This window comes from Panthera uncia, chromosome B4, assembly GCF_023721935.1.
Source record: "Panthera uncia isolate 11264 chromosome B4, Puncia_PCG_1.0, whole genome shotgun sequence".
Classification (NCBI taxonomy): Eukaryota; Metazoa; Chordata; class Mammalia; order Carnivora; family Felidae; genus Panthera; species Panthera uncia.
Window position 1 is genome coordinate 29,428,973 of NC_064809.1, and position 16,479 is coordinate 29,445,451.

General features: G+C 40.3%; 1 protein-coding gene across 6 annotated transcripts in view; it reads right to left on the reverse strand.

Annotated features, from left to right (window-relative positions):
* NRP1 (neuropilin 1) overlaps positions 1 to 16,479 on the reverse strand; it is a 138,856-nt gene that overhangs the window by 58,979 nt on the left and 63,398 nt on the right. For all 6 annotated transcript variants that reach the window (XM_049624782.1, XM_049624783.1, XM_049624786.1 and 3 more), the window contains 2 exons: positions 10,613 to 10,768; positions 7,649 to 7,815 (listed from right to left, as the gene is read on the reverse strand). In XM_049624782.1, coding sequence (XP_049480739.1) covers positions 7,649 to 7,815; positions 10,613 to 10,768 — 323 coding nt within the window. The remainder of the gene's footprint in view (positions 1 to 7,648; positions 7,816 to 10,612; positions 10,769 to 16,479) is intronic.

Sequence of the window (16,479 nt, forward strand, 5' to 3'; positions counted from 1 at the left end):
GTCATTAACTTGCTATGTGGTCTTGGAAATCACTTAACCTCTTAACTCAAGCAAAATAAGGAATTTAGATAAAATGATGTTTGCATCTGCTTTTAGCCTTATACTTAAAGCTGAGCTATCCTGGAAAGAAAACAATTGTCCTCTAGAATATAACTATGAATATTGGTTCCAAATAGACATAAAACAATTAAGAAACCAAAACCATAAACAAATGAAATGTGTGTGGTATGCAAATTAATCTATGTGAAGTGTAGTTCTACCTGAATAGTTGTGTTTTTTTTCAATATTGTCTTTCCAGTGATTTCATCATAAAAATCTAAGAGGTTTCTTTAAATGTCACACATTCTCTTTGGGGTGTGTTGACATGAAATACTAATTAGCAAAATCATTTGACTGATTTTTAAAACTGAATTAAGTGGTTGATTTGATCAAAACAGTTAAAATGATCTTGGTATTTTGTAGATGACAAAACAGTCAGGTAAAAATATCTTAAATAATTATGCCACACGTTTATTCCATGTTCCCCAAATCATAACCTCCTTTAATGCAGCAACAAGTTCTGACTTTAACCCATCCCTGTACATGTTTTCTGTAAGTATTTCCTTCAAATGACTTTCAACAACTTGAGAAAACAAGGTACAAGAGAAAGCAAAGGAAAAGTTCCTCCAGAGAGGAATTTTGGGAACAGAGACTTCCTGGGTGGAACCTAGTCAGAGAAAACAGCCCTGTGATAGGATGTAAAGCATTCATTTTATCAGGAAGTAGAGGTCCCTGCAGAAACAGGGTAAGATAATGAAAGACTTATCTTGGGGGAATTTTTTTTAAAGCAATTTTTCTCCCTTCCAGATCAATGTTTTAGCTAAAACAGCATATCAATATTAGTTGCACCACAGACACACACACACACACACACACACACACACACACACACAGGCAGCACACCTGGGGAATAAACATTCAGTCAAACAGCTATATTTTCCCTAAATTTGCCAACACTATATTTTACATGTCTCATTCCACATTTGGGTAACCCAGTGAGCTATTTTTGTCAGTTCTCTAGTTACACATTTATAAAGGATCATTTTATTGCGATTTCAGCAATTTACTAATGATCTGAATGAGATAATGTACCCTCTAAAGTGTCTGGTTTATAAGCAGACCGTTTACAGTCAGGATAACGTGGCTCAATATATGTTCTGGACCAGTCAATTCGGCAAATGGAACCAATTATGAATACAGCATTACAGATTATAAACCTGCTAAAAACTAGCAATTGTATGAAAATGTCAAAAACTATTTCATCCACGATACCTGTTCCATACTCAACACATTATTATGAGAACAAAAGATTTTTCCAGAAATTTTAGAAGAAAATTATACATGAAGCCTGTTAAAATAAATGATATTCTAAGGCTTTACGATAAATGATTTCAGTTTCTATCCTAATTTTGGGAGACAAGTAACTTTAAAGATAAAAACAAGGATTCCAAATAAATTCTTTTAACTGAATGAGGAGCACTAACTTTTCCCACCTAAGATTTCCTAAAAATGTGTAATAATTCCACGTCTCAGAGGGAATATTTCCAAGAATTCATGAGTTACTTCATTCCATTTGTTACTATTCCAATACAGGGCATCCAGCTGGCCCCTTCTTAGCTCCTGAAATCAAGCCCATGCCTTTAAATTGCCTTTTGTCTCCATTATCAGCAAGTCATAACTGTTAATTCCATGTTTTAATGATGACTGAGCCACTCTGGAAGTTGCTGGTAGCTCCAACTCACAGCCCTGGAGAGATGTTGGGAAGCCTTTGGGCAATAAGCCAGGAAGGACCTCCTGGCCTAGAGGAAAGACCCTTGGCCTGGGGATTATAGGAACTTGGCTATTTGAATGACTGTCTCTCCTCCAGGACCTGTGGGGCCTTACGACCTCACCGGACTTTGTGGTTTTCCTCTGTAGAGTCGGCGTGAGAGAATTGCTCAGTTTACTGCATTTGAGAATTTGAGAGTGTAAGGTGAAAAACTCACAGTTCGAATGGCCAAAGAGCTATGGAAAAGCCAGCTGCACGCTGGGCCTGGGTCAGGTCCAGCCACAAGTGGTGACTCACCAGCTGCTGTCTGCCTTCATGATCTCTCTGTGCCTACTGACTCCATTCTCACGTGTGAGAAAGGAAGTCCACTTCCATTGTGTAAGCCCGATTTTCCCCACAAGTTGCATCTTTTCTGCAAGTTGGGACTCATGAACCATTTAACTTCTTTGAGCCTCTGTTTTCTCACATGAAGTTGAGGATGTAAATCTTTGGCCTATTTAACTTACATTCTAAGACTAAACTGGGATATGTACAAAAAGGTGCTTTAAAAAAGGAAAAGTAGGGAGCCTGGGTGGCTTAGTCGGTTGAGCAGCTGACTCTTGATTTCGGCTCACTTCAAGATCCCAGGGTCATGGGATCAAGCCCTGCATCAGGCTCCACACTGAACATGGAGCCTGCTTCAGATTCTCTTTCTCTTTCCCTCTGCCCCTCTCTGCCACTTGCATTTTCTTTCTCTCTCTCTCAAAATAAAATAAAATTAAAGATAAATAAATAAAAGAAAAAAGAAAAAGTGCAATAGGAACATAAAGTTTTGTTGTTAGAGCGTGTCTTACAATTAATTTTATTATTTATTTATTTATTTATTTAAATTTTTGAGAGAAAGAATGAGAGTGCAAGTGGGGGGAGGGGCAGAGGGACAGAGAGAATCCCTAGCACGTTCCATGCCTAGAGCATAGCCCAACACAGTGCTTGATCTCAAAACCATGAGATCATGACCTGAGCCAAAATGAAGAGTCGGACGCTTAATCGACTGAGCCACCCAGCACCCCAATCTTATAACTAATTTTAAAATCCACAAAACAACCCTAAGGCCTGGCCTGATCAGTTTCACATGTTGAACATTAACAAGGGCATTTACTTTCTTTGACACTATGATTGTAAGTGAGTGAACACGACTGAGGGTGTGTGGTGTGTGGTATTGTGGGTGTGTAATGACTCAGTTCAGATTACCTCCTTTCCACACTAAGGCCTTTTGTTGCTGATGTCTGCTTTCAAAGTTCCTTCAGTTAGAAAATGTGGAATATTATCCAACAGGAACATACATAAGGCAAAAGGAAAATATAGAATCAAGCCTCCTCATAAAGTTAGTGCTAGCTCCTCTCTTCTGGAACTTTCCTTCTCCTCATTCCTCAGAATGAACATCTGTACTAGTAAATAGAGAGAGGTAGTGGAGAGAGAAGACGATTTTGCTCTGGGGGCTCGGTGATGTATTCTCAGAGCTACAGAGTATCTTTGTGGAGGCTTCTTTCTTCTGTGTGATTAATCCATAAAAGGGCTGATTTACCAAACCAAACAGGATGGGGTTTAGGAGCCAGCGCTTTCACTTTCTGCTTCTCTGGGATAAGTGACAGCATAAATAATCTAGTACCCAAAAATTTTCCCACAAAAGACAATGCCCCCAAATTTGGAGAAGAGTGGAGTTTCAGCCTGAGTCGGTTTATCAAGCAATTCTATTTCTAAACTCACTGGAGGGTGTGGTAATCGATTAGTCCCTGGTGCCATTTTATTTCTTCGGATCAACAAAGGTCATATCCCATCTAGGCATTATATCTCTTGCCTTTTTTCCCCCTCGTCTCCTGGCATTTTAATCAGGGAAAAGTCACAGTTGTTTTGAGGAGAGTGCTCCCAAGAGCTTTAATTAAAGCGAGAAGGATAAATCTGTTTACAGTGTGGTGAACACTATCATTAATAAAACATTGAAATAATTAACGAATTAAATTCTGCTTTGTGTGTGAATGACTACACTTAGGATCCATGAGAACACGTTTCCGGAGCAGACAGTATGCTACGCACTTAGTATGCACAGAGGAGAAGAAAGCCCAAGACTGCATTTCTCTGAGATTCACAGTATCATGAACTGCGACAGCTTGAATGGAGAAGGCTACCATACCTTTATTTTACAGGGAAAGAAATTCAGCTTCAATGAGGTTAATGGCTTGGGCTCTGATGATATGCTTGAAAATTAAGAATTTTTATAACACCACTGATATACGGAGTCTTTACTTTGAATCCTTTATTGTTTAACCAGAAACAAAAGGAAGAAAAAGACTAAATGAATAATAAGATAAGCAGCTCCAAGAAACAGGACAGAGTGGAATACTCTGAAAAACATGGGCAAATTTCAAAGTGTGATTAAACTCTGCTGTTGACCATTAGGAGGTTTTAGCTGCTCAGGATATGAAGTGGCCTTTTGAGCAGGATGTGACCATGTGCAAAGCTCCGAGTGGGGACTTCCCTTATGCCCCTTCCCACTAAATTGCCTCTTGACTTGTTTTTAAGCTTTCTGGCAGACAACAGATCTCACAGGAAGCACCAATGTAGACGTTCATACCCACGGTTAACGACGCATTGTTTTTTTTTATGTCACTCAGTAATTTCCTAGAGAAAACAATGGCAACCAAAGACTGTTCCTGTCTTGAAGGAAAGTCAGCTTCCAACACTGTCTTATTAATTTAACACATGCAAGTGTTTGTTCTTGTTGCTACAGCAACATGTTTTGTGGGGGTATATCTCATGCAAAATGTGAAAAAGCAGAAAAAGAAAACAAATACCAACCGCATACTGATGTGCATATAAATAGAAATGTCTGTGCGCTAATGCTCCTGTGATTGGAGGTACGCGCCTCTTGCCCTCAGCCTCAATTATGCTTTACTTGGTGGTTAATGTAAAACATCTACCCAATGAAAACAACAAGCCAACCACTTCCAAGGAGTTTCAGAAAAGCTGGAAACATACAAAATTATTCATAATTAGGTGATGGGTGAATGATAAGAGCTCCCATCATGAGGGAAAAGATACAACAAACATGTAAATGAGTCCAGTGAGCTCCAGAAGGAGCAAAAGATAATCTTACCTCAAGGTGAACTGATGCTGAGTCTCTCTGATATTCATCGTCCATAGGGATGGAGGCATAAGGGCATTGAATGCTAGATTTAGAAAGAGTAAGCACCCGACTCATCTCCGTGTGTCCTCTCACAAGGAAAGGCATGAAGGGAATTATGTCCCAAGATATACCTGAATTCATATGAAAGGTAACAAATGATAAAGACAGAGGAGACTGAAGTGTAAAGAAGCAGGTGTTGGGAGTTTGGCAGACCCTGATTCCAAACCCAGTCATTCACTGTGATCTTGGGCATTTACTAATCTCTCCGAACCTCAGGGTCCTCCTTTGTAAAATGAGGATAATAGCACCTCCTTCACAGGATTACTGTGAGGATGAAATACAAATATGTCAAGTACTCAGCAGAAGTGGGGCCCCATAGTAAACCCTCAATAAATGGTAACTATTCTACGAATGGCACAATTGTCATTCATGCTGTTCACCAAATTTCTAACTCTCCTCCATCCAGCATGAAGTGAATTGCTACCCCTCAGAAGCTAAGTGTGGCCATGGGATGTGCTTTGGCAATGAAAATGGGTGAAAGCGCTCTTTGAGGGGACCATAAGAGTTAGCACAATGGCTGTGCTCTCTTTTTCCCTTTGCTTGCTTGGTGACCAGCAATATTTGAGATGACAGCTGTCCCCTCTGTCCAGGTCCTGGTGTTAGAAGATGTGGAACAGGGGCGCCTGGGTGGTGCAGTCGGTTAAGCGTCGGACTTCAGCCAGGTCACGATCTCGCGGTCCCTGAGTTCGAGCCCTGCGTCAGGCTCCGAGCCATCAGCCCAGAGCCTGACGCAGGGCTCGAACTCAGGGACCGCGAGATCGTGACCTGCGTCAGGCTCTGGGCTGATGGCTCGGAGCCTGGAGCCTGTTTCCGATTCTGTGTCTCCCTCTCTCTCTGCCCCTCCCCCGTTCATGCTCTGTCTCTCTCTGTCTCAAAAATAAATAAAAAACGTTGAAAAAAAAATTTAAAAAAAAGAAGATGTGGAACAGACCCCCAGCTGACCGATGGAGAGTAGCTTGAGTAATAAGTAAACCTTGTTTGAGAGATTTTGGTTACGTAGCTTCTCCTAACCATTGCTTTCTATGCTTTGATAGAAAGAGTCGGACCATTTCAGATTTTTTTTTCCTTTTGCCTAGCTCCTGAGAAGGATGTAAATCCTGTCTTGTTGACAAATGCTTTGTGAGAGCCCATCTTGTCTCAATGTTTCTACTGACACAGAATTGTCTTGCACAGAAGAATTGCTACAGTTGCAATTTCAGAAGTCTTGCAAGCCCAACACTGTCCCTAAATTATTGAGCACTTTCCACATTACCAAGAATAGGACCACATTACCATGCAAACATGCTTAGCACTGCAAAATGCAAGCTTTCCTCTGGAGACACGTCTGTCAATCATACTGAACTGCCTGTTGGTTTGGGGATGTGAAAAAACAAGTTACCAAGAGCTATTTTGACATAGGCAAATTCATTTAACTTCTGACTTAATCTAGAGCTGGATTCAGCAATCCTTAGGTAAAAATCTCATCTTTTCTCACCGTCTACACATTTCTCAGTGTTATCATTTAGAGGTTAGCAGGAGTTCAGTCTCCTGTAATAGGCCATTTCACTTTAAGTGTATGTTAAACTAATATTGACCTTTACAAAGTAAAACAAAATCTGGGATTTGTGCTCAAGAGACTGAAACAGCAATGAATATAGAAAGTAGGGGATTAATCATCTTGCTTTTTTTCTTGCTTAGAAACTCTCTCTGGGAATTAGTCATTTTTATATATCTTGCAATGTATGTAAGACAAGCTTTGCCTACTCTATGAAAATGAAGCCTGTATCCTTCAGCAAATAACTTTGTATAATTTGCCCACAGTTTAACCCACACAGCCAGATACCCAATGTTTCATTTGACAGTGGGTGAAAAACTCAAGAACATGAGCATCAGGTCTTGAGTGGGCGTATCCAGACATCAAGGTTGGCCAGGCTTAGGTATTAGGATTGGTGCCAGGGATGAGTTGGGGCAAGGGAGTCATGGTGCAGAAGAGGAGAGTCTGTCAGGGATGTAAGGGTAATGGTAAGGAAGGGGGTATCAGGGCAAAGGGAGGGAAGCAGAAGCAACGTCATAATAAGGATACAAATGTGTCCATTTCAGACATACATGTGTATATACACAGCCCACAAAGACCAGTGCCCTTGATCTGCTCCCACTGCTTTCTTGGGCATGTGCTATGTACACTTGTATGGAAAAGCAAACCTCAGCTCCTTTCTTTCCTTCTTCTACTCTGAACAAATAAGAAGCCTTGTACTTTGATATAACTATTTCATGCAAGTCTACTGGTTGAGCCAATATATTTCATCAAGGAAATAAAAATCTGTTGAAGGAGGAAGTATATGAATATAAAATGTGTAGTTGTTAGGAAAAATCAGATCTTTTAGTTGTTACCAAAGTGAGACAATTGGGCATTCTCTGAAGAGTTAAAAAAAAAAAAAAAAAGAATTTTAAGGACATCAACCAGGCCTGCTTTTCTTAGACTGCAGTGACCTGATGGTTCTGCAGGGTGATGCCACTTGGTGCCCATTCCTTTTGTCTTCTCACCTGCAGGCATCAGGCATTGCACTGCTTTTTTTCAACACCTTTTCTAGATGACCAAAATCTTCCACCCTAAAGATGCCACATCTCCTGCTACATACCTGTATCCACTCTCTGTAGGAATCTTCTCCGGGAGTCCACCCATTCTCAGGGTAGTTGAGGCGAGAGCGTTCTGCAGACCAGTTAGTGCTATACTGGGAAGAAGCTGTGATTTGGTCAGAATGAATCTCCCCTGATTCCATGCCCAGAGCTTCCATACATTTGAAATCTAGAGGGGAAAAAATGGCCCAAAGTCATGAAAACAATAGGGGACCTGAAAGGCAGATTCTTTTTATAATCTGGCAAACTAAAACATTCATGTTGACATTCACACAAAATCTTACAGAAGATGACAGTGGGGGACTTATTGAGATGTGTTACTGATACGTGGGAATAAATTCATGGCAGTAATTTTTAAAAACAGGGTTCTGAAGATCTTGTAGTGGATTCATTATTTTCCTAACTGGACCTAGGTTGACAGAAATACTATTAGAAATCTATTAGGGGGTGCTTGGGTGGCTCAGTCAGTTGAGGGTCCCGACTCTTGGTTTTGGCTCAGCTCATGATCTCATGGTTCATGAGTTTAAGCCCCACATCAGACTGTGCTGGCAGTGCAGACCTTGCTTGCAGTTCTGTCTCTGCCCCTCCCCCCACTTGCTCTGACTCTGTTGTTCTCAAAATAAATAAATATACTTTAAAAAAATTACTAGGAAATGATGGCACTTTTGATTTATTTTCAAAGTTCATACGAGTACACACCAAAAGTTTTAGTATTTTCTCTAAGATCCAGTAAAAGTGAAAAAAGATTCTATGTCTGTTTATAATCCATATTTGGTGAATAGTAGACCTTAATTCTCTGTCTTTCAGATTTCTTTGTAGTTGGCACCTGGGCCACTTCTCCCTGATTCCCTTTGTTCTCATGCCTCCTGCCCTGGCCTTGTCATGATTATTAACATCATTAGTTTATATTATTAAAACACAAGAGTATCCATCAGAAGTAAACCACAGTATCATATGGTCCCAAGGAGGACCACAGTTTTACAACATAAAATGATAATGCTCACAATGATGACTATGAATCATGAAAGCATGTATTCCATTAGGCCTCATATACTCAGTGAAACAATGAAATATGACATTGATATGAAATATGACATAGAGAAATAAATAATCAACTTTAAGAAATGTGAATCTAAAAGTACTAACATGGGGAAAAAAAGCTTTAGAGATTAAGGATTCTCAATCATCAAGAAAAATGCCAACTAACCAAACTTGCACATTTTCTGAATTTTCTATCATAATAGATGAAGTTTTATGGCATAGAAGGTTTTCTTTCACTGGTTTCATACTTTTAAGCTTAGATTTGTTATTTGTAATATAGAAATATTTATAGGGGTGCCTGGGTGGCTCAGCTGGTTGAACATCCACCTCTAGATTTCAGCTCAGGTCATGATCTCATGGTTCATGGGATCCAGCCCTGTGTCGCGCTCTGTGCTGACAGCGTGGAATCTGCTTGGGCCTCTCTCTCTCTCTACTTCTGTCTGCCTCTCCCCCATGTTCTCTCTCTCTCTCTCTCTCCCTCTCTCTCTCTCTCTCTCTATCTCTCTCAATAAACATTTACAAATATTTATAGACACAAACATATATAAATTAATTAATCAAATTAAGCACAAATAAGATCTTGAAATTTAATTGGCCTTTTCATTTTCCAGTAAGATCTGGTAGAAAAGATGTTAGCAGGGGCGCCTGGGTGGCTTGGTCGGTTAAGCGTCCGACTTCGGCTCAGGTCATGATCTCACGGTCCGTGAGTTCGAGCCCCGCGTCAGGCTCTGTGCTGACAGCTCAGAGCCTGGAGCCTGTTTCAGATTCTGTGTCTCCCTCTCTCTCTGCTCCTCCCCTGTTCATGCTCTCTCTCTGTCTCAAAAATGAATAAACGTTAAAAAAAAAAAATTTAAAAAAGAAAAGATGTTAGCATATCTATGGGGCACCTGGGTGGCTCAGTTGGTTAAGTGTCTGACTTTGGCTTGGGCCATGATCTCATCATTCGTGAGTTTGAGCCCTGCATCAGGCTCTGTGCTGACAGTTCAGAGCCTTGAGCCTGCTTCAGATGCTGTCTCCCTCTCTCTGCCCTTCTCCTGCTCACGCTCTGTTGGTCTGTCTCTCTCAAAGATAAATAAAGCTTAAAAAAAAAAAAAAAGAGTGGGATGCCCAACCAGCTGAGCCACCCAGGGCACCCATGTGACAAATATTAAAAAAAAAAAAAAAAAAAAAGATACTAGTATATCTGCAGGAAAGGTCTCCAAACAGCCCCTGTCCTCTTCCCTATGTTACTTTACAACCTGGCAGCTAGACCTGATGAAATACACAATTTATTCATTGTTCTTTCTGGTGTTTTCCTTGGGCCCTTAAAAGAGCTGGACACCACATAAACTTTGAAGAAGGGTTGAGTTAGTTGAGCATTTTAATAAGATGTGAAACATAGTACTTCCTCTTTCTTTTGTGGAAAGCTATAACCGAAATTAAAACATGCTTCTTTTACACGAATATCCGCTTTTATTCACCTAAAAACAAAAAAACAAATGGCTTCCATTGGTGTCTTCACAAACCAATCCACCAGGTGTCATCTATTCTGTAAGACTGCCTTGTCAATAAACTATGGCGGATTTGTTCCTACCCCTTGTGATCAATGCCTGTCCTTTTATGATTCTCAGCCCAGTACACATTCAAGGGTGCCAGATAGGGTCTGGCTATAGTTCGTTGTTTCAGGACACTGTTTTGCCATTTCCCACTTTCTCCCATAATTTCAGAGGCTCACAAGCAGCCTTCTCATCCACAATTTCCTTAAGAAAGCACACCAAACAGTTCTTCCTATTGATATCCATAAAAACCATTTAAAAGAGAAAAATAAATATTTGACATTCCAATTCACAAACCATTTCTTTAGTGTTTCATGTGGCCACAGATGTGTGAGGAGGAATAACATGGAGTGTTTACCACAGGGCTTTGCAGGGTGAATAAATACTGACCTTCTGAGACACTACTCTGCAAAACACTGTAGTTTGCTGAGAAGCCTTCTTTTGCGATTGCACTGTCAGTATAAAAAACCATGGAGAGAATGCCCGAGGAGGAACGGATTCGACCTGGTGTCTTCTGTCCACAGTAACGCCCGATGTGAGGACCAACTAGAAAGGGAGAAATGCAGAGAACATTAAAGTATCTTTTGTTCCACCGCAGATGCAAGAATAACCATTTGCAAACATGGGTCCTGGCAGAACCCAGAAGTGTTTTCTTACCCAAAGCAAGTCTTCCCTGGTTAATTGGTTCACTGTGAACATATTGGATCAGGTTTGTGGAGAGGGATTTAAAGTGTGCTTAGAAGGGCAATAACAGGCATATAACCTCATTCCCCACTGAGCAGGATTGTTTTCAGGAACAGAATCAAAATGCTTGCTTCATCTGCAGTGAATGAGATTTGGGCTGTCAAGTGTCACCTTGACATTCATCTCCAGGACCAAACTGCACACACTGCCCAGTGCTGAAAGATTCCAGCTAGGCTGTGATCACCAAGGGTTCTGGAAGCTGCCTTACTCACTTTCCCCACCCTATGAGGAGATCCAGGGAACTGGTCCCGGATGCAACCAGACCAGTGCCAGGAATCTGATTCAACATTGAGTAACCCCAATTTCCTTCTTCATTCCATCTTTTAGTTCTGGAGCCTTATTATGATGAACATCACAGACAGGGCTCTATCTAATGGATAATTTATAATTGTAACAATTAAAAAAATTAGAAGCTACAGACACCAATAATTTATACGTAATAATAAGTTGTAAACAAAATGAAAAGAAAATGCATCTGACTTTTCTCTGTTTTTTTTCTCTCCCAAACTTAAGAGACATGACCACATTGCACTTAGGTCCTGTGGCTAAAAGATGGCCCAAAGGAGCCATTTGACTGTGCATATCAGGAAAAAAAGTAGTACCTGGGGCAGTGAAAAATTGGGAACACTGATTAATTTGTGATATGTCAAACTGCAACTGGGCTTAAACTGGCCACCCCTTTGTTGAAGTGCTTTTAGATAAACCTTGGCAGTTAGTAATTGCAACTTGCCACATAGATAGTGCACAAGCCCTCTGGGCTTGGAGAATCTCTCCAATTCCCTGTCCAGATCATCAGCAAGGAAAAAAAAAATCCCCTTTTCTCTAGTTTTTTTTTTTTTTTTTTTTTTTTTCCATTGCACATATGGTAAAAACATAGCAGATGGTTTGGGCTTAGAAGGACAATCTGGTGTGGACCATTTTCCCCTCCAAGAAATCCATGGTTCTCTGCATTTCAACTAAGAGTTATTGCTTTGTTCAAGGAAGCACAGTGGGTGGACCCCTCTCTGGAAGGATGGGCCTACAGAAGGGACTTGGTGCGCCAAGGCCCGTGTGTGGAGCTTGGATGCAGAAAGCAGCTGATGAAGACTAGAAGCAGGTTCCAATGTGATTGGAAAAGTGAGTCTCATAAGAACTGATCTCCCTGGAGCCTCACCTACCCACTGAGTTCCTAGTAGGCAGCTGGCTAGTCCAAGCACCCTGCTTTTCGGAGTGCTCAGATCCTTGGCTGACAGGTTTTCAGCTCTTGGCTGGCCCTCTTAAAGCAAACCTAAAACTACAACTAAACCAAAGTGTTTCCACATTCGAGTTAGTGAAAAATGGTTACTTCAAATATCTGATAACTTCACCATGCATTCATAGTAATTGATGTGATTGAATTTAAACAGTTTTCTCTACTGTAACTCCTCATTCTCCAGCAACCAACCATTGTGTGTGTGTGTGTGTGTGTGTGTGTGTGTGTGTGTGTAGCCTGCTTTATTATGAAGAAAACAAGGACCCTGGCCCATTAGGGGAATTGATACAGATTATCTACAGGGCATGCCATGGTCATGAACAGGGACTCTGTTATGGGAAGAAAATGTTGTTCTATCAGGTTTCCCAGTTGGCAGAAGAGAGCATCTCAGGAGATGAAACTCGCAGTTTTGTTTCTCTTGAGCTTTAATCTGAGCCTCAGCTTCTTCTACAAGTGCTAGTCCTTTGGCAGATTTTCATCATTCTGAATGAATTCAACACTTTTTTCTTCCCTATGGAGCACAAAGTTGCCCATGACATATGCATGAAAACACCGAGCTAGAGCCATAAACTCCGGTCTTTCCTTTCCTTGAAAAGAATCCCATTTCTGATTTACAATCTTAATGAGAGGCCTAGAGTCCATTCGTAGGTTCTCACTTTTTCCCCTCATTTAAATTCCATTATTGTGGTTTCATAACTTTCTTTTTCTTTAGCTTGTGGGCAAACATTTACAGCCTTAGTCCTCGGAGCCGGTCTCTGATCACCACAGCCATTGACCCGCCAAGAATACAAGTGCACAAGGGAAGCCACACTCAACCCCTTAAACTCTGGCTGCAGATTCTCCACCCTCCCCCCACCACTCCATTCCTCTGGGGAGCAGGGAGGGGGAGTCTCTTTGAAAGAGCAAACAGAAGAGAACTTGTCTAATGCAGACTCATAATTTAGAGAGTCTCCATGACTCACTGGTTTATAATGTTTAAGACATGCCGGGTAAATCTGCCTTCTGTCCTTTAGAACCTTGCCCCCGGATAGCAGTGTGCAACTCTCTTTAGGAGCCCTCAAGATATGAGAGTGAAAAGGCTTTTTCGACTATAAGACAAAGAAGTATTGAATTTTCCTGAACAACAGCAAGAACTTAGCCTAGCAAGCTAATGCAATATTGATCTGAGCAAGAGTGGGCACAGTACTTATCTATCTCATGCATGTGCTCATTTGTGTATTTACATGAACACAGCTATTGGATTTCCTCTTTCCGTTAGGCCAAGGAGATGAATGGAAACCCACAAAAACAGAAGTGGAACTCAGCAATTGCATTACTGAAGAATTTAAGTAAGCAATATGTGCTAAACAATCTCTTGGGGGGACAGTAGGTGCATAGTGACCATATCTTTCCAGGTGTGAAGGCAATAAAGTATTTGTGCTATTTAAAATATATAACTGCAACTGGGAATGGCATTACCCTGTTATTTGTATTTTTCCATTAATTTCTCCAATAATTAATCTCTCCAATCTCTCACCTCAGAATGAGACAGTTTGGTCTCCTGTTCCCTTTCTATGGTGGGGGGCAAAAAAATAAAGGCAGCAATCTGCTATAAAGACAGACTTTCAAAAGGAGGCATTCTGAATAACTAAACAAAAAAGGTAATCACTTCGAAAAAGTACAAAATAGACCAGGTATTGTTTTCCTACAATAATAAACTTTTTGTTGGAGAATATCTGGACTTGGCAACTTTTCCCCAGAAAAAAAAAAAATTGCACATTTATGTCATTTACATTTTGGAATGTTTATAATTTTATGTTTATATCATTTCTATTTTAGAAGTTTAATTTAATTTTATTTTTTATTTTTAAATGTTTTTATTTGTTTTTAAGAGAGACAGACAGCATATGAGCAGGGGAGGGGCAGAGAGAGAGAGGGAAACACAGAATCCAAAGCGGGCTCCAGGCTCTGAGCTGTCAGCACAGAGCCCAGTGCAGGGCTTGAGCCCACGGACTGTGAGACCATGACCTGAGCTGAAGTTGGACGTTTAACCCACTGAGCCACCCAGGCGCCCCAGAAGTTAATTTTAATATAAACAGTAAGTCAATAAAATCCAAACAGAGCTCAATCTAGCATTCATGAAACTTACTCCTCAAATAGTTGATAGTTTTTGGAATGTAGGTAACGACAGCAGCTAAAGCCTGGGGGGAGAGTTGACTTCATGTGTGCCCATGTGGTGTGAGCTAAGCATTCGTGTTTGGCTCCAGAATTCAGCACAAACATTTGCAATATCCACCAGGGCCGGGCAGTGTGCTCAGCTCATGGCTCACAAACCATATGTAAACTTCCACCAATTACTACAGAGTCGCTACTTCCGAATCCATGGAGCTTAAGGAGTGATAGACAGAGATGTGTGATTCACAACAATGCGTACCTCAACTTGAGTTTGGGAGTAAACTGCTTTTCTTCAAAGTCAATCCTATTCAATGGGTAGCTTTCAATTACATAGTCACCTAATTCAATGTGTATGATAAAAGGCAACATAAAATCACTCGATGGTTAAAAGCCTTCAGCGCCTTCTGGTTGTTGTTTTTGGAAGGGATATCAAAGAGTAAAAGCAATTTTGCTGGCAAGGGACTGTATGTGTTGAACTAGTATAACAAAAATGTTTCTAGTGCCACTGACAAACCCAGGAGGGGAAGTCTGTCATTTTTGCCTAAAAAGGAGAGAGCTGTTATGCTGGTGTAGGCTGGACAAGGCTAGGTAAATTTTAACAAATATACAAACACAGTTTCCATATTCCAAGGCCAGTTTTCTCTGGGAATAAGTCAAGTGCACCGTAGTTTAAAACATTAGTGAATTGCAAGGCTGATAACTCTTATTGTTAATTGTTCCTCGCTTCAACTCAGTGATTTTCTAGAGCCAGAAAATTACTACTTTGAAAAACCCTTGACACTAATAACAATGTGCTTCTTTCTGAAAGTATTCTAAATAAGTTGGTTGATTGGACCTCCTTTTCAAATGTCAATTTAAATGTAAGTTCTAGAATGGAAGGCTGCAAATTTGGGTTGTGAACAAATAAACCCATTATTAAATGTTCCAACTATTATTACAATACTGTTATAATATTGTTTTCCTAATTATCAGATTGAATACTTAGAAATCAATCAGCACTCTGTTTGGGCAAATCTCATTACTTAATGAAGAGTTTCGATAAGATCATGATAACCCTATTTATATAGTAAAAGAGCAAAGACGAAACTACACCAATGATAACTCACCCACTTACTGCAATGACAATATAAGCTTTCTCTAAACCCAGTTTATCTCCATTGCTGTTTACTGTTGAGGAACATAGCTAAATTGAATTACGCTGAGAATTTTAATGTCATTTCAAAGGCAAAGGCAATCTCTTTCACATGATACTTGCCCTTCATTTACAATTTAATATTTATTTAAATATTCTTTCCTCCAGCCTGATCATAATATCTGACTCTATTTTATAGGTGGTTACATATTTCTAACTGCATGATTCGTAAGAACTTCCAAGCTGCCCTTCCTGATCTGTGTAGAGTGTGTTCTCTAGAGAAATCTTAATATTAAACCAGACTAAACACAAGACAAGCAATGCAGCTGCAACAAATTATTTGATATTATCTCCCTCTTTTCAGGATTTGGGTGTGTATTTTTGCCATTCACCTTCTAATTCACAAGGATAGAAATGGAAAACTTTCATCTAGCTGTCCACATGGCCACCCCCCTGCCCCCTACCTCCTTCAAATCTTTGCTAAAATGACATTTTTGTAATAAGGCCGAACCTGACCACCTTATTTAAAATTTCAACCTAAATATCCCCGTCTCTTAACCCTAGTACTTTTCATGCCTTTGCTCTACTCTACTTTCCTTTCTTTCATTTTTGTTGTTGTTGTTGTTTACAGAAGTTCTCACTTTTTGCATTCCAAGGACAGAATTCTTTCATCTGTAAGTGTATTGTTTATTGTCCAATGGCCCCTGGCAGAATCGAAACTCCGGGTGGGGGGGGTGGGGGTGGGGGGCAGGGCAGCCATCTTTGATTGTTCTGTTACTAAGTAGCTAGACCAGTGCCTGGTACATGGCAGGTATTCAGTAAATATATTTTAAAATGTAGGATAAATTTAGATGATAAAAACCATGTATACAGATGATGTGTTGAGATGATTCAAATTGCCAAAGATAAAAATTCCCTAGGGAGCAGATAAGGAATCTGTCTAAATTAGGAATGTCCAAACATCCTCTTTCTTTTTCTAAATTTCTAAATTTTTGG